The 25,764-nt window shown below is 37.4% G+C and overlaps 2 protein-coding genes across 2 annotated transcripts; both read right to left on the bottom strand.

Moving 5' to 3' along the window:
* Positions 1–749: 749 nt before the first annotated feature.
* LOC306846122 (C-C chemokine receptor type 4-like) lies at positions 750–2,974 on the bottom strand. Its single transcript, XM_079379246.1, has 2 exons — positions 2,879–2,974; positions 750–2,778 (listed from the first exon to the last, which is right to left on the bottom strand). Exon 2 carries the CDS (start codon positions 2,745–2,747, stop codon positions 1,683–1,685), a length of 1,065 nt encoding a protein of 354 aa, XP_079235372.1. The 5' UTR covers positions 2,748–2,778; positions 2,879–2,974; the 3' UTR covers positions 750–1,682.
* Positions 2,975–4,076: 1,102 nt separating this feature from the next.
* Positions 4,077–23,549, bottom strand: LOC306845775 (uncharacterized protein; the record flags this gene model as incomplete). Its single annotated transcript, XM_079378756.1, has 27 exons — positions 4,077–4,267; positions 4,365–4,442; positions 4,535–4,726; positions 6,531–6,585; positions 6,676–6,822; positions 8,956–8,988; positions 9,546–9,590; positions 10,645–10,716; positions 11,820–11,873; positions 12,121–12,174; positions 12,850–12,903; positions 13,112–13,156; positions 15,536–15,589; positions 19,788–19,832; positions 19,990–20,043; positions 20,135–20,188; positions 20,286–20,321; positions 20,402–20,455; positions 20,529–20,582; positions 20,660–20,713; positions 20,831–20,914; positions 21,006–21,017; positions 21,269–21,346; positions 21,503–21,676; positions 21,865–22,090; positions 22,235–22,400; positions 22,958–23,549. The coding sequence occupies 27 exons, from the start codon at positions 23,547–23,549 to the stop codon at positions 4,077–4,079; spliced, it is 2,757 nt and encodes a 918-aa protein (XP_079234882.1).
* Between the last annotated feature and the right edge of the window lie 2,215 nt (positions 23,550–25,764).

Genomic DNA, 25,764 nt, shown 5'->3' with positions numbered 1-25,764 from the left:
CACTGTATGACCACACTTGTAACAGAATGGCAATAAAGCTTGACTCGGGTTGTTGTGTATCTGAAATATGCATGTATAATTAGCTGATAAAGGAGTCATATGGTTAATATATTTTAGGTTTTAATGAAACAGCATGGGAAGATTGAGTATTTGTCATATTTTGTACCAAATGAATCGATCCTGAGGCTTTGGGAATCGAGTGTATTGGAATCATTTCCCACAAAGGGAATCATTGACTGCATCCGAAAACTGAAAAATGCTGCCTTCAGAAGACAACAGCAAAGTATCAATTCTCAGAATTGACGCAGTCGATTCCAGGAATCAGAATTAATCAGCCCTGTAAAAGGCTATTATCATTTTCCTTTGGAAATGCTGTATTGTGTATTTCTGCAGAATTTTGCAAGATCTGGCGGATGAACATTTTGCGTAGCTTCACAGACAACAACTGACAGCATTAATTTTTTGTATCCTAAATATTCAATTATCCCTGAGCAAATTAAGCAGTTAACCATGACTACTGATACAGTCTGATACAATCTGCTGCCTGATCAGATGCATAGAAATACCCACAAACCAACAGCATAGTGACCTCATTTTTAATCAAGCCATTCTTAAAAAGAAAAGTGTCAACTACAAAGCACTAAAAGATGGTTAGTATGATGCAATGGAAAGAGAGCTATAACACATTATGGATTAAAAAAACGATGCTTGTGTCTTAAATGAAAACAACCACAACCAACAGATTATTTATAATGATTTATTGTCATGCCTTCAAATTATTTGAGAACCACAAGAATGTACAACAGAGAATGAGTTCATCCTTCAAATAAAGATCTGATGAATCACAATGATCTGATGAATACGATGTGTTTAGGTGTTGACAAGACAGGAAGTTTACTCATGTCAGAGAACTTTAAAAGGGCCAAAAGTGTGAGTTTCATATACTGTTTAAAGAACAGGTCGCCAATAAGGGAGAAAAGATAATACAAGGAAGCTTCCTGTCACTAATATTTTTTTCTCAAATACACCAGCAATTAATGGCACTCAAATTTTCAATAAGTTGACCTACTTTACAACAATAATTTTACACAAAATAGAAAATTACACAAGGATAGATTTTAAGACTGTAAAGTTACACAGTACACAATGACAATCTTGCATCACAGAAGTAATTTTTTTTCTGATTTTGATATCATCAAAGAGATATTTGAGATAAACATTTACATATAGCTAAACCTATACAGTAAATGGACAGTAAAATATGGCAATTGTCAACAACGCTGTTGCTCAACTTAGTAAAACATATCAAAAACATTTTTTTGAAAGTAAATGGGAAATTTTTATATTTTAATTTTTCATTTTGCTAATACATAAGCAAAAAAAAAAAAAAAAAGTTTTTGATATCAATTGTGACATTTGTGACAAAATATTTACATATGTACATCAAATAGTAAAATATTACATTTATTATCAATGCTTTTTCTAAATTAGATCAAATTGAACTCAGACATATACTAGTCATTAATATGCACTGAATGAGAAATTACTGAACACTACACTCAAAAGAAACATTACACTTTGGATTCTTAGTTTTTCTTTTATCGGAGTCCTGCTAACAACAAACTTATCAACAAATCGCATTTCACACATACAAACCACAGTCTTGTTAGTCCCGTAAATGCTCAGTAGTCAGTGTTTGGGCTCCTGATTGATGTGGTTTTACTGGTTGTTGACAGCATGGCAGCATTGATCTTCAGACACGGGACACGCTTGGACAAAAGCTTCAGAAAATGGTTTTGAAACTTCTTCCCCAAAAATGTGTAGAAGACAGGGGAGATGCAGCAGTACAGGTAGGCAACATTTCGTGTGATGTACAGCGCATAGTCGAGGGCGTTTGAGCAGTCATTCTGCTCTTCAAAGGACGTCTTGATGGCTTTCAACAGGATGACCATGTTGTAAGGCGTCCAGCAGATGAAGAAGGTGAAGACGATGACAAAGATGAGTTTGACCGCCCTGCACTTCTCCGTGATGCGAGTGGATATGATCCTGATGGTTATGCGGATGTAGCAGTACAGGACAATACCCAGAGGCACCAAGAAGAAAAGGAAAAACTGCTGATAATAACCCATCTGCTCCCATTTTGTGAGGAAACTCTGGTGGTAACCGGTCATTTCGCACAGCAAACCGTCTCCTCCTTTCATCACATCGTGAAAAACGATATCCTTTAAACTAGCCAAAATACTGAGCACCCAGACAGCGGCGGATGACGCAAACGCATAAGTCAACCTCCTGCTCTGGGCTGCAGAGATGGCGTGGACCACCGCAAGGTAGCGGTCAAAGGTCATGAGGGTGAGGAAGAGGATGGAGCTGTTGAAGCCGATGGAATAACAGCTTCCCACCAACTTGCAAAGGCCTCTGCCAAAGATCCATTCAGATTTGTGGTAGACTGCCCAGAAAGGGAGGCTGAAGGCGAAGATGAGGTCTGAAATGACGAGGTTGAGCAAGAATATGTTGGTAACCGTGCTGAGCTTCTCATATTTGTAGATGATGCACAGCACCAGTCCATTTCCAACCAAGCTCAGAAAGAAGTTAGTGTAGTAGAAAGCTGGGAGAAATGCTGCTCCGAACTTTATCACATCGCTTTTCTTGCATAAAGGAACCTCTACGGTTACGGCTTGTCCTATGTATCCCGTGTCATTGGTTTCATTGAAAAAATTGTTAAAGTATTCTTCATCAAAATAATCCATTGGTATCTCTCTGGTTGCTCAGGTCAGATTTCTGCAGCAATAAAATCAAACAAAAGCAAACACACAATAATACAGTTAATATATATTTGGGTTGAGGTTCATTCTGAGCATCAAATATTGGCTTCACTCACCAATGCCTTTGTAAGAGGAGTTTATGAAACTCTGAGCAGCCCTGGCTGAACTGATGCAACCACGTTGTGGCTTACCGAGAAAACTTAGCACACATCCTGAACGAGATACTGCAAAGAGCATTTAAATCAACTCGTCAGCACTACGTGAAACCACACCGCCTTTGCTAATTTTGGGTCAATGTTTTTAAAATGTCATGGGGAAAATTGTTTTTTTTTTTTTTTTTTTTTTGGAGAACGAGAAACAACTTGAGAAGTGAAATTATTAAAATTATAAAATATTTATTGTAATTTTAAGAATTCCAAATATCAGCTGCACAAATTAAATGATAAATTCAGTAAAAAAAAAAAAAACACGACAAGGCTAAAATCCTACGTGCATTAATGAAAAAAGAACATGAACAGGAAACATTAAATCATAAATAGATGTTAATTGCTGCTCTTTTCACGAATCTATCCAGTCAAAAATAGACATGCCAAAACTACACTATTACAATTACAGCTAAAACCTACAAGACAAATTCTCAAACAATTAAAAGTGTAATTAAATAATAATAATAATAATAATAAAATGCTGTAGTAGTAAAAATGTTCCTATAAGAACTAACAAATTAGCCCTTGAGCAGAAGTATTCTCAAATTTGAACATAAGCTCAATGCATAGCCCGTAGAAATTGCTAATTCCTGTACAGAGGTAGCTTGCCTAGGCAGTGCAGTGGATACAGTATAGCAATTTTTCTTTAAAGGAACAATTCACCCCCAAAAAAAAGAAGTTGAAAATTTAAATTAAATTGGTCACAGGACACGAGAGAATCGAAGATGTATGAACAGTACATGAACATGCATGATGTTTGAGAGCATTTTCATCAAGTAAGGACTGAATTTTTAGTCTGCTTTTTGCACAAAGGCTTCAGAAAGCTTGGAATATAATGCATGAGTTCTACTGACCACTTTTTTGGAGCTCAACAGCCCCTTTGGAAAAGAGCAGCCAAGACATGCATCAAAACCAATCAAAAACATTGATTCATGATTTAACACATTCAACACAAGATTCTCAAACAGGAAAACACAATATCACATTTAATGTCAAGATCATCGTTCTTTAGAGGTTATGAGTTCTTGAGGTCAAGGCTGAGCACCAGAACGGTCCATTTGAGAGAGAAAAGACTGTACAGAATCAGTACGATCCCACTGTCCTGATGCTAAAAGTTAGGTCCTTTCCTGAAGGGATCGTCCCGAAAGCCATAGGCTTGATAACAAGAGGACAGATCACAAACCCCCATGGGTCCAGGGGGCCCACGTTTGCCTGGGGTCCCTGGAGTGCCTGGTTTCCCTGGTGGACCGGAAGGCCCAGGATATCCCTCACCGTCTTCCCCACGTGGGCCCTGGAAACCTGTGGAAGAGAAAATTACTTCTGACCGTGCTTGCAAAAGACAAAAAAATACAAAAAAGGGGATTATTATCATGCATGAATATATTGGTTTTTATACCTGCTGGACCAGGTGGACCTGGCAACCCCATTTGACCCTGTCCTTTAGCACCTTTCATGCCCACTGGGCCAATATCACCTGTAAGAAAAACATTCAAGCACCATTTTCCCTTCAGTCACTTTATAATCAAAAGATGAATAAACTTCCAAACAGATTGACATAATTCTCACCTTTCACCCCTTCAGGTCCCCTCGTCCCTGGAGTTCCTGGGTAGCCTGGAGACCCTGCCCTGCCGGGATACCCAGGGGGTCCAGATGGGCCCGTTGGGCCTGGGGGACCTGGATCACCTGGTGGTCCTTGTTTGGTTTCACAGTGTTGGCAGCTACTTTGGCCCATCACCTGCAGGAACTGTGGCAGCTGGCCTGTTGAAGGAACATTTAGTGCAGTGATTCTCAACCTTTTTGACTTGTGTCTTGTACTAGGAGTGGTAATATGTAAAAAAAATCCAATTAAAAATAAAACAAAGGTGAAATTTATAATGCAATTTAAAAACGTATTATAAAATGTACAGTAAATAATTAAAATAGTTTTGAATAACAATCTTCTTTACACTTTTTTGCCAATCAATTTACATGACATTACTACCAGTGTTATTTTAGTATCACTGAGATGCTATTTATATATATATATATATATATATATATGTGTATATATATGTGTGTATATGTATATATATATATATATATATATATATATATATATATATATATATATATATATATATATATAAATTTTATTTTATTTAATTTTTTGTTATTTTTGTGCATGTGCGTGTCCATATTGTTTTATTACTTTTTATTTCAGTTTTATTTATTTCAGTACAGCAAGATAAACTAAATGAAAATGAAAAATGGCAACTAGCTAAAAAAAAAAGTTTGAGTTTTGGTTTAGTTTTAGTTAACTGTAATAACCTTGATGACGGACATTTTTCAATTTAATTGTGTCACAAATACTAATTTCCACACGATAAAATATATAAGTGCTTGATATCACTAGAAAGATTTATATTCATTATAAACTTGATTTCCCTGACTTTGCCATGTCTAAAAACTACATTCTTCCTCATTTATATGAAGTTTTAAATAAAACAACAGAAGTCCAGGGCACAAATTAAAATAAGAAACATAATGTCAGCTTACTTCTGCATGTCTTAGCTTATGTTGTATGCCCCCTAGTGGTTGAGAACCATTGATTTAGAGAGATGTCAAGACGATAAAATGTTGACATTAAGTCCTCAGTGCTTAGTTTGACTTTTCTAATATGAATGAATTCACTACACACCTGTACATGCAGTTGCTAGATAGAATACTATAGGTGTTATTTCATGATTGCTCAATTGCTGTGTTCTACAGTCAACTATTCTAAGCTTTACAGTAGTGCTGGTTTCACGTCTCTCATTCTCACATAAATTATTCATCAAACAGCAAGATAATGTACAAATGCTTCTCATTAATGTTGCGATCATCCTGACGTCATTTATTTTGTAAGAATAACCACTATCTCTTACTACATGCAAGCAACAAGTGTCATTTGTGTGGATTTCATAGAATTTTAAGGAGTGTAGAGAAGGTGGTGTAACATTTGTGACAGTAACGGCTATATAAAAAATAGCCATATGCTGGCTCAACAAATGGACTTATTTGTTTTCCTCTTTTTTACAGAGAACTGAAAGTTGCCCTAAAAGTTACTCCAGATGAATCCAGCTATCTGACAGTTACACACATCATGAGTCAAATGCTATTCATCTTGAGTATCGTTGTCTTTTTCAGCAAAATAAAATCATCTGACATGTAGAATGCATATGAATATGCAAATTCATGACATCTCAAATACTAGAGTTTTACATTTTCTGAAGAACATACGAGTGACTCTCCATACAAAAGTCACAGACATGTTGTGGGTGTTGTGGGTGTGTTGCTAAGGTGGTCTGAGTGTTTTTAGCACGTTTGTGGTTGCTAGAGTGACCGCTTCATGGTAAATATAAGAAGGATGAGTTACATGACTAAATGTAATACAGTTAGGGGGTTTATCAAATTCTAACCACAAATATGGGCAAACATTAAAAGTGATGCTTGCATCAGCATATTTTATCATTCATCTCAACATCACTCAATTTATTTGCCAATGAAATAAGACAAAAGACCAGTACAATACATAAAAACTTACTCTGTAGCACAGAGGCACAGATCTTCATCAGCTGCTCTTCTGAAGGTGCTTTGCCCTGTAACACAGTGTGTGTCATATTTGAACAAGACCATCATCGCCATCATACAGTACATGCCCTATAAATGCTCAGAAGCATCACACTCACAGGTTTCCCTGGGTGTCCTGGAAGTCCTGGCTGTCCTGGTAAACCGTCTAGACCTGGAAAGCCTTGAGATCCAGATGGCCCTGATGGACCCATATCTCCCTTTTTGCCATCGGCCCCTCTGCTCCCAGGCTCCCCTGCTACACCTGGCTGAAAAGGAGTGAAATTTGGGCACCAGTATTAAAGTTTGAAAATTGGGATAAAAGTGTAATAGAAAGAACACAATTGGAATGTGCAAAAAAACATTCTAAGAGTAAACAGAGGCACTTCTAACAATGCCTGCAGGGCTGAACTGGGCTTATACCCCTTACACATTGAAAAAAAAAAAAAAAAGAGCAGTTCAATTCAGGCATCACTTCAGTCAATATGACACTGAATCTATTCAATATGAAGCCAATCAAACCCCCACAGTGTCTCATCCTCTAAATACACTTGTGCTTCAACTAATGAATGAAACTCAAGCTGAGTTGGACTCCAACTGACAAAAATCTAAAGACTAATTACGATGAAAAATTAAAAAACTAATTTGACCTCCAAACCAAACTCCAGTATACCACCAAATTGGCAAATTACTTATCAATCAAACAATTAAAAGAAAGACAACAAAAAATCTAAATATCGACTAACTGACCACGACTTCGAAATAGAGAAAGGAAGATATAAAAAAATCCTGAATACGAGAGAGCAGTGATGCAAACACTGCGAACAGAATCAAATAGAGGATTAGAAACAAGTAGGCCTACACCACAAGGCAAATATTTTTTCCACAATTTGAAGCATTGAATTGTTCATTCTTTACTCTAAATGACTCAGAGAAACTACACTATATACTCAAGAGAGTAGGGATGGGCGATATATCGTATGCGATATGCATGCGCATCTCGTCCCATGGCCACAGCCATATCACCCTGCAGCTCAAGACCGGTTGCCCACTGAAGCTAAGCAGGGTTGAGCCTGGTCAGTACCTGGATGGGAGACCTCCGGTGAAAACTAGGTTGCTGTTGGAAGAGGTGTTAGTGAGGCCAGCAGGGGGTGCTCACCCTGTGGTCTGTGTGGGTCCTAACGCCCCGGTATAGTGACGGGGACACTATACTGTCAAAAAGCACCGTCTTTCGGATGAGACGTTAAACCGAGGTCCTGACTCTCTGTGGTCATTAAAAATCCCATGACACTTCTCGTAAAGAGTAGGGGTGTAACCCCGGTGTCCTGGCCAAATTCCCTCTACTGGCCCTTGTCTATCATGACCTCCTAATAATCCCCATCCACTTGATTGGCTCTATCACTCTCTCCTCTCCACCTGTAGCTGGTGTGTGGTGAGCGCACTGGCGCCGTTGTGCTGTGGCTGCCGTCGCATCATCCAAGTGGATGCTGCACACTGGTGGTGGTTGAGGAGAGACCCCCACATGATTGTAAAAAGCTTTGGGTGTACAGCAATACACAATAAAGCGCTATATAAATGCATCATTCATTCATTCGTCAGTAAAGCCGGTTCCTTGATTAGCGCTAAATCTCCATCACCTGTTTTCAAATGGAGCGGCATTTAATACACGGAGCCGTAGTGACTGACAAGCTTTCATTGTCGAAGGCGATATATCTGCAATAATGAAAGCGATATTGCGTAGCTTGTCAGTGAACTACGGCTCCGTGTATTAAATGCCGCTCCATTTGAAAACAGGTGATGGAGATTTAGCGCTAATCAAGGAACCGGCTTTACTGACGAGATGCGCATGCAACCAGATGCGATATATCGCCCATCCCTACAAGAGAGGCAGTCAAACTAGCTGAAAAATATGTATACACGATATGTACCATACGAAATAGTTAGTTTGCTTTATTTGACATTCTTCACTGTATATAATTTTAATTATTATAATTAATATTAGAGATATTCCTTTGTTATTATTATTTTATTGTACTTAATCTCTCATTTATTACTCATTTATTGTCTTTATTATTTTGTGGTGTAATTATATTGTATTTACACATGCTTAAATGCTTTGGAGAACAATTCACTTCACGGTTACAGAATGAATAACACAAGAAATGAAAGCTTTTTTAATGAATCCTTCAGTATTTGTGCATATTGTTCGAGTAATGTGAAAAAAAAAAGGTTTCATTTATGAAGGAGGTGCAAACAAGATCTTCGAATGCTGAGCGACTGCATATGTTTGGCTCAAAACATTGAAACTTGTTTTACTCTCTTGCTAAGGAACCAAAAGCCCTCTAGATTCCGACTCATCAGGAAATGGTTGTGAGACATTGACAACAGTAGTTATGTTTTACCTCTCCTTTGTTCCCTTTCAGACCTGGTTCACCCTGTTGAGAATGACAGAAGTACAATTTGAATATCTTGACATTTTACGAGAAATTTCATTTACGCACATCACATTTAGACATTTATATCTAAAAAAAAAAAAAAAAAAAAAAAAAAAAAATGTCTATGTTTTTAAAAGAAGTCTTGATTTGCTGCTCAATAAACAATTATCAATGTTGAAACCGATGTTTTTTTTCAGGATTCTTTGATGAACAGTTTAAAAGAACAGCATTTTTCTGAAATATAAATCTTTTGTAACATTACCAATGTCTTTACTGTTGCTTTTGATCAATTTAAAGGATCCTTGCTGAACAGAAGTATTAATTTCTTTCGAAAAAGAAAAAAATCTTATGATATTCTGTATAATATTCACGTTTCTAGATATTATTGGGGTTCGCTCTTTTAAGTAAATCTGTGGGATGTTTTCCTTTCCATTGCACAAGCACTGTGGGCCAAGTTGGGTTTCAAAGTTCAATGCGTAGGTTTAACAGGTTTATTCAAATCCATAACCAGAAGTACATTTGCATTAGAAACACCACTAATAAAGACTGTTACATACATGTTTTCCAGCAACTCCAGGTTCTCCCTGGTTTCCTTTCTCACCCTGGAAAGAGAGATGCATTAACATAATCAACCAGTTTCTTTTGTTTAGCATGATTGTGCCTATCCACAATCTAGACCAGCATTAACTAGTAAAATCAGCCTGGCCCAGCTGGTATGTTGTGTAGTACTTTGTTAACAACTTTTTGACCCTGACTGCTGAATGCTGTGTCTTTCATAGGTTAAAAAATTTTCCTGTTAGAAAAAAAGTGTTTTTGCACAGTAGTTTAACACCTTTTTTTTTTACTTCCTCTTTTCTCTTATACTATGTTCCTTTTGAAGAGAAATCAAATGTCAGAGCTGTCGCTCATCACTAAGCAGTCACAGTACCTGACTTCCCTTTGGTCCAGATGATCCTGAGTCACCCTACAAATACAAGCGTAGGAGCATTGGCATTTAATAATTAAGAATATTTTTAATAATACATTAAAGTGCACAAACGTAATGTACATACAGAGGTCAAAAATAGTCAATTGCTGAATTTACATTTAAAATTCCACACTTTTCATCATTTATATAGTTGAAAAATAAAGTATTCAGCCTATTGTGTATTCCCATTGCAAAGCGAAGAAAAGAGAATAAACCTAAGGTTTTAAAAATTGTAAATGTAATGTAAATTTCTGGAATAATTAATGTGATATTGTTCATTATATCAAGTATATTATTCACATAGTAAGGGTAGAAATATTTTTTTAAAAATGTCGAATTTTAGTGAATTTGGGATGTCAAAGTCATATTAAAGTCTGCATGTTTTAGATCTTTTAATCATAACTGAATCTTCCGGTGAAAACCACAGACTTCTTGTAACATACAGTATGCAGCACTCCAATAATTTATTCTGCTTAAACCACAAATGCATCGTCCTCCACATTTGAAATTCACACAAATGATACACAGAATCAAGTCCTCGCCATACATTTTTTGCTTTTTCAATGATTGACTATTTGTAATGTAACCTATTGTATGATTGCATCCATTGTATATGCACATCTTCATTAAACCCTCTAAAGCAAGACAGAAGCTAATTCAGGTTAAATTTTGGTTGAAGTTGGACGTACCTTATGACCTTTAAACCCTGGCAGACCTGTAATGCCAGGGGGACCTTGAATGCCGTGCTCTCCATCTGAACCCTGCGGATACATACATGCACACCCACTCTTATAAGACTCAGTATAGATTGTTTTCTTGTGCAACATCACTAAACTTAATGACAGGTATCATTTTAATTAGATGATAGACATACACACTGCCCTCCAAAAGTTTGGAAACGCCCTAGAAAAGTGGGGTTTTGGAAAATATTGGCATGAATCCTTTTTAATTTGTGATAATTTTGCACCAATAAGGGACAACACAAACTACGAAAACATATTTTATTACATAAACAGTTTCTACATTGATTCATCAAAATATCCACCATTAGCAGCTATTACAGCTCTGCATAATCTGGGGATCCGAGCTGTCAGTTTATTCAAACATTGACTTTGAATTGGCAATCAGTTGTTGAAGTTGCAGTATTAAGGTGTGCTGACTCAAAAATCTTTTAAAAACCTGGGCCAAGTTTAAACCAGTAACCAGGCATCAAGGGGCATGTCTGACTTTGAGGTATATATTGCCATTATTATGTTTTATTGCTGGTCTTCAATGATAATGTCAAGTTACTTTAATGTATTTGCACCAAAAAATGCTAAGGATTTATGCTGATATCGTCCACTTTGCCAGGGGTGTTTCCAAACTTTTGGAGGGCGGTGTAGCACACTCAATATCACTGATAGACATAAATTTCAGTCTGTTTTTGTCATATACATAAGCTATGGAATAGTGCACAAGACTTCTTTTCATTTCTGGGCGAACTGTCACTTTAAGACTTAACATTTCTGCTTAATGTGGGAGGTGGTGAAATAAACGCAATGAAACAAAAATTGCAACCTTTTCACACTCTCGAAATGTCTCTCAGCTTTGGCTTTTGTAGGCCTACGTTAAAAACCTTCCTCTCATACCTATTTTTTTCTTCAGCATTTGACTTGTTAATTGTTGACTCCCAACCAGTGTAACTTATGTAAAGTGAATTAAAGGTTTCTGAACATTATGACTCGATAGAGGTTTAATATAGCATCTGCTACTTAAAGTTATGTCCTGAAGCTGGCTGAGGAAGCAGCAGGTATGTCACTGAAAGAGATAATATCGTATTTTCAGACCTTTATGTGTGGAAATCCCCCTCCCTTAGCTCACTCACTTTAGCACCAGGTGGGCCAGGAAGCCCATCCTGTCCGCGAGAGCCAGAATTCCCCTGTCAACAAATAAGAAGGTCAATAAAATGCTAAGACGTGATATAAAAAAAATACAAAATATTTTCACTTTTGATCAATTTAATGCGTCCTTGCTAAATAAATAATGAATTTCTTTGAAAAAAAAAATTTTTAAACAATATATTTCTTTACATTTAAAATTTTTATCACTTCAGAAGTTATACAAAAAAAAAAAAAACAAATGAATGCTAAATATGCAATAAACTACACATAGCTGGGATGACTTACTTTTGGACCTGGAGGACCTTCTATGCCAGGTGGGCCAACTGGGCCTGGGGGTCCCTAGAATTAAAGACAACTCTGCAGTAAGACAAACATCAATATTTCAAGCCTAATATATTTATTTGCCATATCTCTTCCAATGATAACCATCAACATTTTGTGTATTTTTTTTCTTAGCCTGTCAGTTTAATGTTCAAAGACAACAATAACAAAGTCATTCGTAGGTAAATTTCTCAAAGTTTAAACGCTTTGGTACAAATCAAACCTTCCTGGTAACATTAACCAATGATGTGGCTTTGGGCTGCACTTCACCTTTAAAAAATAAATTATTTACCACTGCTGGTGGAAACTAGATTTTCACATTTTCTGAAGAACACGTGAGTGGTGCCAACCCGAGCTAGGGTGTTCTGGGTGGTTGACACGGTTTTGCTATGCGGTTGGTGAAGTTTTATGAGTGGGCTGCTATATGGTTGCTACAATGTTCAAGGTGGTGGCTGGGTGGTTACACACCACAAAATCTCTGTGATATTCAGGTTCACATGTATGGTTGGAGTTTTTCTTTTAATATTTTAGTTTAAGCAGCTCTAATATCATCCTAAGTCTGATTTCTTAAAATTATTTAATAGCCACCTGATTTAGTTGATGAACAAATCATACTTGACATCTTGCCCAAAATTAGAGGCCTTGATAAACAACCTAAATAGTTCCTGCATGTAAAATGATGAGATATTGTACCTGCTGTCCTTTTGGTCCAGTAAAACCTGCTGGTCCTGGCATCCCACGCTCACCCTGTCAAAATAAATTTTGTTATAAAAAGGTGAAAAATGTCATTTATTTCTGTGATGCAAAGCTGAATTTTCAGTATCATTACTCCAGCCTTGAGTGTCACATGATATTTCAGAAATCATTCTAATATGATGATTTGCTGCTTAAGAAACATATGATATTTTATTATATTTAATCATTTTTATATTTTTGGATAAATCTGGGTTCTTACTTGAGGTCCAGCGGGGCCCGTCTCTCCAGGAATCCCCTGCATACCCTAAAGAAAAACACAAAAAGCATTCATAGTAAGTTGTTTACGATTTAGGCAGTACAGTTGTACATCCCATAGGTTTAGTTACATCCCATTTTCTATTGATTGAAATACACTAGTGACTAAAATACACAATTACAAAGGATCTACTCTAAAACACAGGCTTAACATGCTGGCAGCACCTTTTTACTGTCACTATTGCCTGTTTTCTTACCCAGTGCTGCCTTTCTGTATCATAGCAAAGCCACACTGTAACCCATCCAATGTACTGGCAAGCACGTATTCTTTCATTAGAGAGGTTTACATGAGAGTTTATGATGAAAGATAAAAGAGAGGCATAAATCACCACACCTACAACCATCCAAAGATATGTCCCATTTCCTGCACCAGATTTCAGGGATCCCATGATCTTGTACATTTTTATTTCAAATGAGCCAGTTTGATTGTTCATAAACAGGAAGCACAACCCAGGAAGCACAGAAATGAATGAGTGTAAAAGTGTTCAATCAAACAGCAAATGTTCCTCTGCAAAGTTTCCATACAGTCATTGTGACATTGTGACAGACAGGCAGAAGGAAATGGACGTGCAGAAAACCGGCCGACCTCTAGTGACTGCACTAGAAATACCGCTGTCTCCACCTGCTCTGTGTGCATGAATCGAAATAAAACGGTTCTGCAGGAAAGAAGGAGAAATGAGATCATTCAGAGAGGTTCACCACAAACTCAGAAAGAGGGAAGGGTGTATTAACGGTTATATTAATCACATGACACCAGACAGATGTCTTCCTAAAAGTTTCCATAGGGCTGCTCTCAGCATCTGAGCTTGGAAATGGGAAGAATTGTGTGCTTGCAAAAACGTTAAAGGCAGAACTTACTATATGAATACATATATCAAACTAAGCCAATATTTACACTGAGGCCTAAACCACATCATTTCAAGTCATTAGCTGAAACAGAAATGAAAACTGACTTTAGCTGAAAGCATAAACAACCTGAAGTCACTTTAAATTAGCTTTGGATTGAAACCATCAACCAGCACTCCTCAAGTGGAAATAGATAGCTGCAAGATAAAAAAAATAAGGCTATGTTCAAATCACTGACTAGAAGGATGAGCAAAGTGCAGAGGAAATGTGTGACAAGGGATGCTTGTCTTACAAAGCAGCAGCTAATAAAAGAATGCAGTATCAGAAATCATGATCTCATTCTCCAGAAGTGACACCCTTGCATGAAACTTTGCAGATCATCAGCAGTTAATTTCATGCTCTTCCTGCCTATCTCATTGTGCAAGATACAAGTTAAGATGAGAAAACAAGACTTTTTGATATCAAAGACAACTAAGACATCCAATGCATCTTTTAGTTTAAAGAACAAACTGGGACATAGCTGTTGTTTCAAGTTGCAGTTTCATGAATTCATTCAAGCTAATCAATTCAGGAAATCAAACAAAGAAATAAAGCAACTTGGGTCAGCAGGCCTGGCCTTCCAAATTTAAAACCAGCGGTAAAAAAAAAAAAAGAGAAAGAACATTACGATTAGGAATAATAATAAAAAAAAAAAACCAATATGTTTTTGTTAGCTTTTCGACTTGGATCCTACAGAGAGGCCCTTAAAAGGAGTCTGTCTCAGCTTCTGAGGCATTTCGAAATAAGACTGACTAAGGCCTTGTCTGCTGCGTTAAATCGGCATTTTCCTTCCTCATAGTCAGAGTTGCAGTTTACATATGTGTGATTGGCTAATGAAGCAGGATGACTTTAAAGAACATTTAGAGCATAAACAGAGCTGATGTTGACTATATACATGTATCATCTGCTACTCTACATCTCAGTGATGTATTCTGGGATTAGTAAACACTGTGGTTTCATCATTTCCAAATGTAGAGCTCCCAGAAAACCATGTAACAGGGCCCCTTCCACCAGAAACATCATGCAATAAACTTTATATATAGTGCCCTTTCACTATGACACAGTCAATCTCATCGCATAAATATGTGATTAAATATGTCAACATCATAAATCAACATCATTATTGTGCTTATGTGCTATTTAAGAAGCTTCAACCTTGTGAAGACCAGAGACACCAGAAAAGACCAGACTAGAAAATCTAAAGCGAGCCAACCTTTAAACTAGAGTTTGAAATAAGTGATGAAAATGAAATGGAAGTGACTTAAAAGCAAAGATTCAAGAATGGAGTTCGAATGTAAAAACTTCACAGAAAAGTAGTTGATATATTCCTAAAAACTGAACTAGAATTTTATTGGTATCGGTCAAACTGAATGAACTATATTTTCAAAGCGACTAAAGTTAACTAAACCTAAAGAACTAAAACTGAGGTGGAACATGCATACAAAAAATAATAAGGACACATAAGATGATAAAATAAACTCACAGGGATTCCTGGTTGTCCATCTGATCCTGCCGCACCAACATCTCCTTTCTCTCCCTAAATAAAAAACAAATATGGTTAGAAAGAGGGGAAATGTGGTACGCTGCAGGTAAAGACTATCACTTTGCCTTAAATAATCATTCAACTAATTGCAGATATAATTAGAGTTTTGCAGTTCAAATTTGGGTTGCTTTTTTTTTTTTTTTACATACTAATTACATAAAGAGGAAATTAAGCACTGAGAAGTTAAATATGCGCACATCTTAATTGTAAAGCAAGTATGAAATTTGAGACAGCCTGTCATTAAAATCTAAACATGTTACACCCTACTGTAAAGGGAGCTTATCTAAAGACTTTTTTTGCACTTTCTGAAGTACTAAATTACAAGCCGTACACATGTGGGAATGTTGGTAAGAGATGTCCTCCTTTCCCGAGATGCTGAGCTGTGGCCGGCCATCATGTGAATTCAAAAATAGCATGTTTCTGGTTACATGTGCATGTACTTTGTGTATGCTGAAACAGACCTGACAGAAAATATGTAACATCCCACGTTTTGCATGAAGCATGGGATATGTTCAGAAAAACACACTGCTGTAGAACACTGCCATACAAAGGCAAACAGTGTAACTACACATTTAGTCTAAAAGTGCCTCTCTTAGGCTATGATTTACAAAGTTACAAGACAAAGTGTGTGAACAATAATAGATAAATAAACATTTAAGACATTTTTTTTGCCATTTCCAGTAGTAGTTTTGGCTTTGTAGGGTAGCAATATTATTTATGTGCTCAAGCAGTATGCATACTGTGAATTTTGTGAACTGTACATGCAAATTTTCTTAGATTTTTGTAATAAATTGCAAATAATAAAATACTTTAACCCTCATGATGTTTTCCAGTTATTTTGACCCGGAGAGGTTTTTTTTTTTAATGAAAATACTAGTTAATGTTATCGCATTGGACTAAAAATTAGTGACTTTGTGTAACAAAAAATGGTCGACCCACAAAAAATTGCTTATAAATTTCTTGTTAGCCTATAGTTTTTGTAATCTTGTTTTATTTCAATTAGCACAAGTTTTGTATTTCTTTTGGAACTGATTGATCGTAGGCCTCACTGAGCTGAAAATTACTGACAATGCATTTTATTTCTGAGATGATATTATTTCTATCTGAATTTAACCAACAATGTAGCAAGGTCATGCATTAAAGTAGCATATTTTACGGCGTTATATATTTTTTCAAACAAGCACTAATAAGTATTTACTGTGCAGTATGCTAGTATTCAATTCTGAACACAGTCCTAATAAAATGTGCTTCGTTTTAATGTAAAATGCATCTTTATATTATAAAATGTTTGGTCAAATAACAGTTTATTTCCCAGGCGTTCCCTTACTGTATTTCTCTTGGTCACTCGCTTAAATACATGCATATATAGACTTTATCTAATGTCTAGAAGCTCTGCCATTTGAAAAGACCTCACACAAAGCATGCTTTCGAAACATGACAAACAATAATTGTACCTTATGCCGTCTCTGCAATTATATCCAGGAGAAGGCCAATTAAAAGGAATTTATGAGATTCCACATGACTTTAATCTCTTTTAACCTTTTGGTGGCAGTTTTTGTGCGTGCACTGAATGTTTGATGCAGGTGAAACGCAAGTAATGACCCATTTCGGTTCAAATAAACTCAATATCAACATAGTAATGAGTTGTTCTTGGGTTCTGGGGTCTGCGTGTTTCAGTTTCTTTTAACAGTCCATATGCATGTATGTCTGCATGTCATGATTAAAGGCTGTTTCCAGGGTTGGCAGCACCACTTGTGCTGCGGGAAACCCACCCTTACGAGGGAGCTCACTTCTGGCACACCACATGAAACCGAGTTTTGGTTAACTAATCATCCCTTAGTGGTCTGGGAAAACCTGGTGTTACTGCTAAAGTGAGCAATTCTGTCTCAGATCCAAAGTGGGAAGGCCAGGACTTAACAAAAACTAGCATGATAATACCGTTCCTGTCCAGTTCAATTTTCAGTCTCATGCATACGCTAGCCATGGCCCTTTAAGACAGTTTCTTATCAAAGTGCTAAAATACACAATAGAGCAACAACGAGTTTACAAAGCTTACACAAAGTCTCAAACTTAAATCTAAAACCAATGTGTGCTTTAAACATTCTACAACAGTTGTGTGATGCATCAAGCATTTAGAGTAAAACCTAGAAGAAACCCATGGTTTGAACATGAAAACTATTTTCTGGGTTTAAACACAAACTGCACAGTTCCAGAGCTTAAAGACGTGCAAAGAGATTTCCATCATTTCAATTTAACAATAATCTATCAAAAAGACCAAAGTATCATTCATTTGAGCAAGAGTGAGCATCGAAACATGATGTTGAAGACCAAACGCATTCTATAAATCATTTTTTTTATAAGTTAGTTCATTTCAGTGAACATAACCAAACGTGTTTCAATGTTTTAAAGGTTATTTTATAGCTTTGTGGAACAAAATCTAAATGTCACATCTTTCAAACCAAGCCACATCCAAACCTGAACAAACACCGAGTGTCGCCAAGAGTCAAATCAAAGCCCTGTACTGATAAACAGGCTTGATTTAATGGGGCAGTAAATGGCAGGGTGGCACTAATTTTCAGAGAACGGGCGGCACGCAGATGCTGAGACAGATGCAGTAGCCTGGAAATAGATCTGAGCGACAGACTTCTAATTTATGTCTAAAAACTCACTCATTTGCTTAAACTATAGGGAGGGGGGGTTGTAATAATAAATATTACATATATAAAAATGTCTCAAACTGCAATCAGATGTCACAGATATCAATATGAGCTCAAACAGTTCTCATCAAATTATTCAACCCAATTATCACCACTCGTCAACAGTTCTTATGTTTCTATTTTCTTATCCCACAAGACACTCAAGAAATATCTGAGCACTAAAGATCTCATCTGGGTTGACCTACACACTGTGTTTTTAATATTCATGGTGGCATTCCCAAATATTAATTTTAGGTGCTTAGTTTATTTTTACTAAATGTCAACATCCTGGTGAAAATGAGCTTTGCCACGATCCACAAACTTCATAAAGCAACATTCATCTCTTATTTATCATTATACCACAGTATAACTACACTAACGCTAAACCTTAACTGATGTAACATGTAACCAGCACATAGTAATTTGGCTGGCATGTGACCTTATATTCATCTAGAGCAGAGAGCAGCTCACGATGTGTACTGTGTCATTGGCCCATCATAATCTGGGTGTTTAAGTTGCTATACATAGACCTTTGGGCAAGACTACAGTCTGCTGCTGGCAAAAAGCTAAGAAAAATGTTAAATATGCCCTTGTGCTTAAAATAATCCAGGACTTTCTCATGTGAGAGGATGTCTGATCGTATCCCTAACACATCTGATGGTTTACACCCTGTGCTTCTTTAAATACTTTGAAATTCTGGGTGTGAAGTTGAAACTGTCTAGGGTTGCCTGTCTATGTTGTGTGCTAGAACAAGAAAAAAACTCCACGAACTTCAAAAAGAAGACAGAAGTCATCAAAATCACTAAGATTCATGGGGTACAGGACCAAATATTAATGGGTGGATTTTCCCTAAAAATATACACCACAAAAAAATGTGCATTATTTTATGTCATATTGACACAGGAAGTGAATTCATTCTCATGCACAGCTGAAAGAAAACAAGCAGTGCTGATTGAAAATGGCAAGGATCTGATGTATAGCATTTCCTTCCTATGGACCCAAAGCCAGTGATTTACAAAACATCTAAGCATTCTTAAATCAAGAGACATTTACCTTAAAAGCATAGAGATGCAAGATAAATTTATGATGAATTTATCACAATAAAGTGGGCTTATGCTTGAAACAAGACTAAATGTATTCCAATGGGCTAAGAAAGATCTTAATCCAAAAGAAAAGCTAATTTATTTTTTCTACACAGTGGCAGGTATTTCTGTTCTCATTTAAGCATAAACTCACTTAACTTTGGCAAATCTATCAGAAAACAAAATCTTCTTAAGTCATCTCGCTACTCGTGTAAATGCATAGCGATCTATGAATGTTTAGATAGTTGTACTGGAATGAAAGAAAACAGTGTTGGAGGCTGCTGCCGTTTAATATGCCTCCATCATCACAGGGTACATAGAACAGCATCCCTGGTTGTGATTAATTATGATTACAGGAGTAGTGGTCGTTGAATTATAAGAGTTTTGGATACGTCTGTCTGAAATCTGTCTTACCTTGAGACCAGCAAGTCCAGGTAGACCAGGTTTCCCAGGTTCTCCCTGCAGAGTAAAGACAATAAAGAAGACCTCCTTTAATTAAAGAACTTTTTTTTACTTTTTACTAAAACAGAATACTGTAAAGTGGGATAAAACTTTTAATGATCACCAATGCGCAGTATGAACATTCGTAAGTAGATGCTAAAAGCAGATTTCTTACATTCATTCCGGGTTTTCCGGGTGGTCCCATTTCCCCTGGTTCTCCCGGGATTCCCTGTAAGGTAGTTTGTATAAGCAAAAACAATGTTTGGTAATCATTTCCTGTAATTTTCAATAGATTTAATAGGATGTATTGTTTTTTTAACCTTGCTTCCTTGAATTCCCAAGTCATCTACATCCAGTTTGGAAAAGCCAGTGCCCTAGAAGAGATTTTAAGGAAATCATTTCAGTCATTGTAGCTTTTGCTTACTAAAGAGAGACTTTTTGCACATAACAACAGAAAAATGTGAGTCTCACTGTTGGTCCTGAAGGCCCTGGTGGTCCCATTTCTCCCTATTGAAAGATTGGGGGAAGAATTATGCAAGCCATTATTTCTAATTTCAATGACAATGAAAATCTCAAAATCTACATACTTTGGGTCCTTCCATCCCTCGCTCCCCCTTTTGTCCTGGTTCACCTGCTTCACCCTGTAAATGGAAGAATAAAATAATAATGTAAAGCTTTAAGGTTATTAGAAAATGTTCTTGATGTTTTACTCACTTTCTGTCCATCTCGACCAGGCTCTCCAGATGCTCCCTTTTCTCCTTGCTTCCCCTGGTGAACAAATATATCATGTTGATTGCACGTCCAAACCTTATGATGAACGCCACTAATAATTCTGCTGTACTTACAGGTTTACCATCAGGGCCAGGAGGTCCTTCTCTGCCTCTCTCTCCTCTGAAGCCCTGCATTCAAACAATGAGTTAAATATGTGTTTTAATCAGATGTCCCAAACAATCAAAAGACCTCAGCAAATTATGCCTGTCAATCCATTAGGATGCATAGCTTAAAAAATGTCTCACCATAGGCCCAGGTAGACCGGGCAGACCAGGTTTACCACTAGGACAATCACAACCTTCTACAGCAGGAGAGCGATCCGAAGGACACTGGGAATATAACACATTGCACATAAAACATAAAGTAAACCAATCATATTAAACATTTTAAAAAACAAGAATAGTAATGCTGGTAACTTACCCTGTCATCATCCTGTAAAAAAAAAAAACAGAAAGGTAAATTAAAGTGGGAAGGAAATCAGTGGAAGCAGATAACATAATATACACAAAATGGATATGTGCCTGCATCAACATTCTTGTTGGTCCTGGAACTACATTCCTTTTTTTGAAACCTTATTTAAAAAAATAAAAAATAGAAACACCATGCTGGTCGACACAAAAAAGCTTTTGATGGTGAACAACTTGGCTAGCAAGACCAACAACAAACCAGTAAACCATTCTTACCACAGAGTAAATTTCACATGCCGTCTCTCGCTCACTTTGCTGGGGATCACAGTAGATCCGCAACTTTTGCAGCACTATCTGATAAAGAAACACAAAACACAACCGAAATTTTATGATCTGGAACAATATTGTTGTAGCAAAAGATCAATCTAAGTTTCACTTAGTTTGGCACATATAAACTCGGGTAGATCAGGCAGGAGTCAAAAATAGCCATAAAACGTTGGAATCACTCACAGGGACTGTAGTCTCAATATTAATTTTCTTGGCGACTTGAATCTTTCCATTAATGTAGATGGGAACAACTGCATCTAGGAGCTGCTCCTCCACGTATGCACCATCCACGAAACAAGTGATGCGTTTGGGCTTCACCAGGAACTTCAGCTGATGCCAATCCGTGTCAAATAGCCTCTACAGGGATATAAACCATATTAGCAAAATACACAAACACACACACATTAATATACTTATTGTCTAGACATTGGGATGCAATCATTCTAATCTTGCATACTGTTTAGCACAAATATCATGTGAATTGGTATGCAGCCAATGTGTTTTTTTTTAATGAGATTTAAGGGTGATATAAAAATTTCAGCAACCTTGATGCCTCGGTCATTAAATATGACTGTCTGCTCTTTCTTCAGAGTGCTGGTGCTGGTGAAAGTGACCGATTTGTCTGCTCCGTTCACAGTCACAGCGATCTGCTTAACCCCGTCTTGAGATAACACCCTTAACAGGTCAAACTTCATCCAGTGAGCTGGGTTCTTCAAACGCAGAGTGGCCACAAACACAAAAGCTGGTGGAAGGCCTTCTGGAAAGATCTCTCTGTGAGGAACACCAAGTGAAGGTCAAAGTAGCCTGAATTTTCCAACCACAACAATTTACATAATTCTAACACTTCAACATGTGCAAGAACACAAACAATGCAGGGCATATCAGGAACTATAGATGTGGTAAAGCAAAAATCACCTGGTGTTGTGGGTGATGTCCATACGAGGGCTGAGCTGTGACGCTCTCTCTGATATCAAAGAGCCCTGAACCTTCTGAGCCACCTGCTCAATCTTCATCAGGCTCATTAAATCAAAGCCCTTCTGATCGTTCACTGTCCCAGGGATCCGTGTCGGACACACCGATTCTGTGAAAGAGAGAACGTTACTGCTCAATTCACAAAACTTCAGTTGCACATAAACTGTTGTGTGATGCTTTGAATCAAAATGGGTTTACATAACCAGAAAATAACAACCGAATAAGAAATGTCCATTTTTTGGGATCTGATTGATTTACATCTATTTAAAATCTCAGTTGTTTCTCCTAAACAGCAATGAAAGAAAACAGAAAACAAATGGACACCTAGATTTCAGATTCTCAGTTTTTACAGAAGAGATCTCAACAAAGTCTCAAAACTGTGCTCTTATTTGCCAAGACATTAAAGTCTGCAAGCAAAAGTCCGAGATCAACTCATCAAATTCTTTTAATGCCAACTCTGAGCTGCTATTCACATTAATTTTCACATTGAATTTTAACTATTTTACTCATTTGTATCCATTTTTATTCCACCTAAGGGAGGAGAAACATATGAGACAAAGTCGATTTGTAACTAAAAAGTCTCTCCAATTAGGGAGAAATAAAGAAAACAACTGAACAAACTGGTCTCTGGTTATAGAGAAAAATATGCTCCATAGCACCACTCACCCTCACACAGTTTCTGCTCCATCAGGTCCCATATGCTTGCAATGGAGTTATAATCCTCCACGTGTAGCACGTAAGTTGAAGCTGGCTTGTTAGCCACAGACACCAACTCAGTGTTAGTGATCTCATTTCCTACACCGACTGCAAACAGAACAATATTCTGTGCCCTGGCCTCCATGGCGGCATCCTCAACGTCATCCTGCGAACGCCCGTCAGTGAGAACCACGGCGATGCGGTTTCTGGGAGACTGGGATGTGCGGTTAGGCATCCCGAAGACGTGGTCTGTGGCGAACTTGATGGCACGGCCGGTCCGTGTGTTGCCCCCCAGGTATGAGATGGAGGTGATGGCCTCGATGAGTTCCTGGCTGTTCTCATGCTTTCCCAGAGGAATCTCAAGTCGAGGGGTGTCGCTGTACTGGACAACTGCTACCTGAGTGTGCCTGGTGCTCACGTCAAAGCCACTGGTGATGTTGATGAGCCAACGCTTGGCTGTTTCAAAATTAGGGATCCCCAAGCTCGAGGAGCCATCGATGATGAATGCAAGGTCATTGGGAGTTGTACTGCAACCTGCAAGCCCAGGAAAACATTTGCCCATAGGGTCCACATGCAGAACAACCTGGGTTACAATTCTTGAATAAATGTAGAGTAAAGTCAGGTACATTGGCCCTCTTTTTGCCTGGCATCTCAACTAAATGCACACAAGAATGACAGAATAAGTATTACAAAAGTAATTTTCTCAAGTGTATTCATTTACATTTATGCATTTGGCATTCTTGCTTTTAAGGTTTTACCAGTTCATGCATTCCCTGAAAATGAAACCCATGTCCTTGGCGTTGCTACAGTGCCATGCTCTAATGTTTGAGCCATGGGAATGCCTTAAGAGTGTCAATTTAATGCAGCTTTATACTGTTAACGTGTTCAATGATTTAATCCATTTGACTAATACATTATAAAGTATAAGACTAAGAATAAGTTACAAACCCGCTTGAGTGTCCTCTTGCTGGAATCCACTGATGTGCCGTAACAAAACACAAACAATCAGTGAAGAAAACATCCATGTCCGCATTGTATGGCAACAAGAAGCCAAGCAGCAGTTAGAAAATGCCTGGAAAAAAACAACAACTTTTTTTTAAATTTGTGTAAAATAATATCATATATAATTAATGTATAATTTAGTTATTTACTTATCATTTAGAATTCTGAATTTGCACATACAAATAAATACTTTAGCAGTACCATGATTCAATGAACAAATGATAACATATTTTGATACGTTATTTTAACAAATGCATCCAAAACAAATTGTTACCATGATTACATATAGCCCTTAACATAACACCATGGCCCTTAGAAAAGTTAAGCTGAGAAAACATCAAATATTCCTTAAAAAATATATATACTTTCTCACCCAACACTGTGAATCCTGGATATCCACAAGTTCAAACACCAACACGATGCCACCAACACGTTACAAGACAAGAGCTAAAAATGCTCTCATCACTGACACAAATTACAGTCCAGTGCTACAGTAGCAGTGCGCAGATGGCAAAATACAGCCAAAGACTATTTTATATCTGAACCCACAGTGACGTACAGCCTTTCCAGGGCAGAATGAAAGAGCGACAGGCATCAGAGAGAGGGAGGAGTACGGGTTTAACCCTCCACAAAACCATCTTCAAAGAAAGTCAAGCCAAATGGCCCCGAGCCTCCAATCTCAAGGACCATTACACAAATAGCGCAGTCCAAAACGTCTTTATTTTCTGTGCCATCATGCATTGAGTTATTTAGAAGAGTCCATTGACATTATATTAACATCTTGTCTGTGCAATGTCTTTTGTGTTACAGTGAAGACTATGCCTTTATTCTTCCAGTAGCACAGAGTTTGTTTCCATCCGTTTAGGCCAGATACTTAAACACAGATGTTGGCACCTTCTATTGAATCTTAATACTGTGAAATAACTCCTCGGGGACCACCATCATTCTCCATTGGCCTGTTTATTAATAAAAAGATGTTTAGAAAGAAAGTAACACATCCAGCCACATTAGTACCTGAGGAAGGAATAACCTGTGAGAGTTGCTTTGCTAAACGTCCCTCTGTATATATTTATACACCACAGACTTGTACACACATCCGCTGTTCAAACACATTTATATATTAGCACAGCTATTCTGGATCAAAGGTGGGCCCCTCCAGGTACCAGAGGAATCGCATTAGACAAAAATAGAGGAGACATAAACAAGTGAACTGAAGCATGTGAGTTTAGTTTAATGGTGTGTAGTGTTTTTAATATGATGTAATGACACTGAAATACAATGCATTTGTTGTGTGGAGGATCTGGGGTGGAAAAGTCGGCATGCATCTCAAGAACAGGGCAATGCTTCTGCTTGTCCTAATATATGAAAGGAAATGGTGGTATTGGGGAGGATGGCTCTTGATAAGTTAGTGAAGCAGAGGGCCTGTCAAAATATGCACATCATGTCACGGCTATACAATGTCGCTCTCTGGTGGATTTAATGGTCTTTACACTGAGAACAACTAGGGTTTCCTAAATTCGGGTCTGGGGAGCCTCTAGTGGCTCATGCTGGTACTGCAACCAGCTCACAAATAAAATAAAAATAATGTTTCCCTCATTTTACTCAAACAAACAAACAACAAAAGCTTTACATAATATACACTCACATGAGATTGAATACTTCATCTTGTCATCATTTGTAGGACAACATTAACTCCTTTTCAATTAATGAGTAAAACAAGTTTGTGGTTTACATCATTTAAAGAGACGCAACTACACAGCCATACATCAAACATT

This window comes from Barbus barbus (genome assembly GCF_936440315.1).
Source record: "Barbus barbus genome assembly, chromosome: 26".
In the NCBI taxonomy this organism is placed as follows: domain Eukaryota; kingdom Metazoa; phylum Chordata; class Actinopteri; order Cypriniformes; family Cyprinidae; genus Barbus; species Barbus barbus.
Note: the sequence above shows the minus strand (reverse complement) of the source record. Positions and strands in the feature narration are given on the sequence as shown.

Excerpts from the sequence above, each read along its gene's own strand:
- LOC306846122 (XM_079379246.1), bottom strand. The coding sequence starts at position 2,747 with ATGGATTATTTTGATGAAGAATACTTTAACAATTTTTTCAATGAAACC.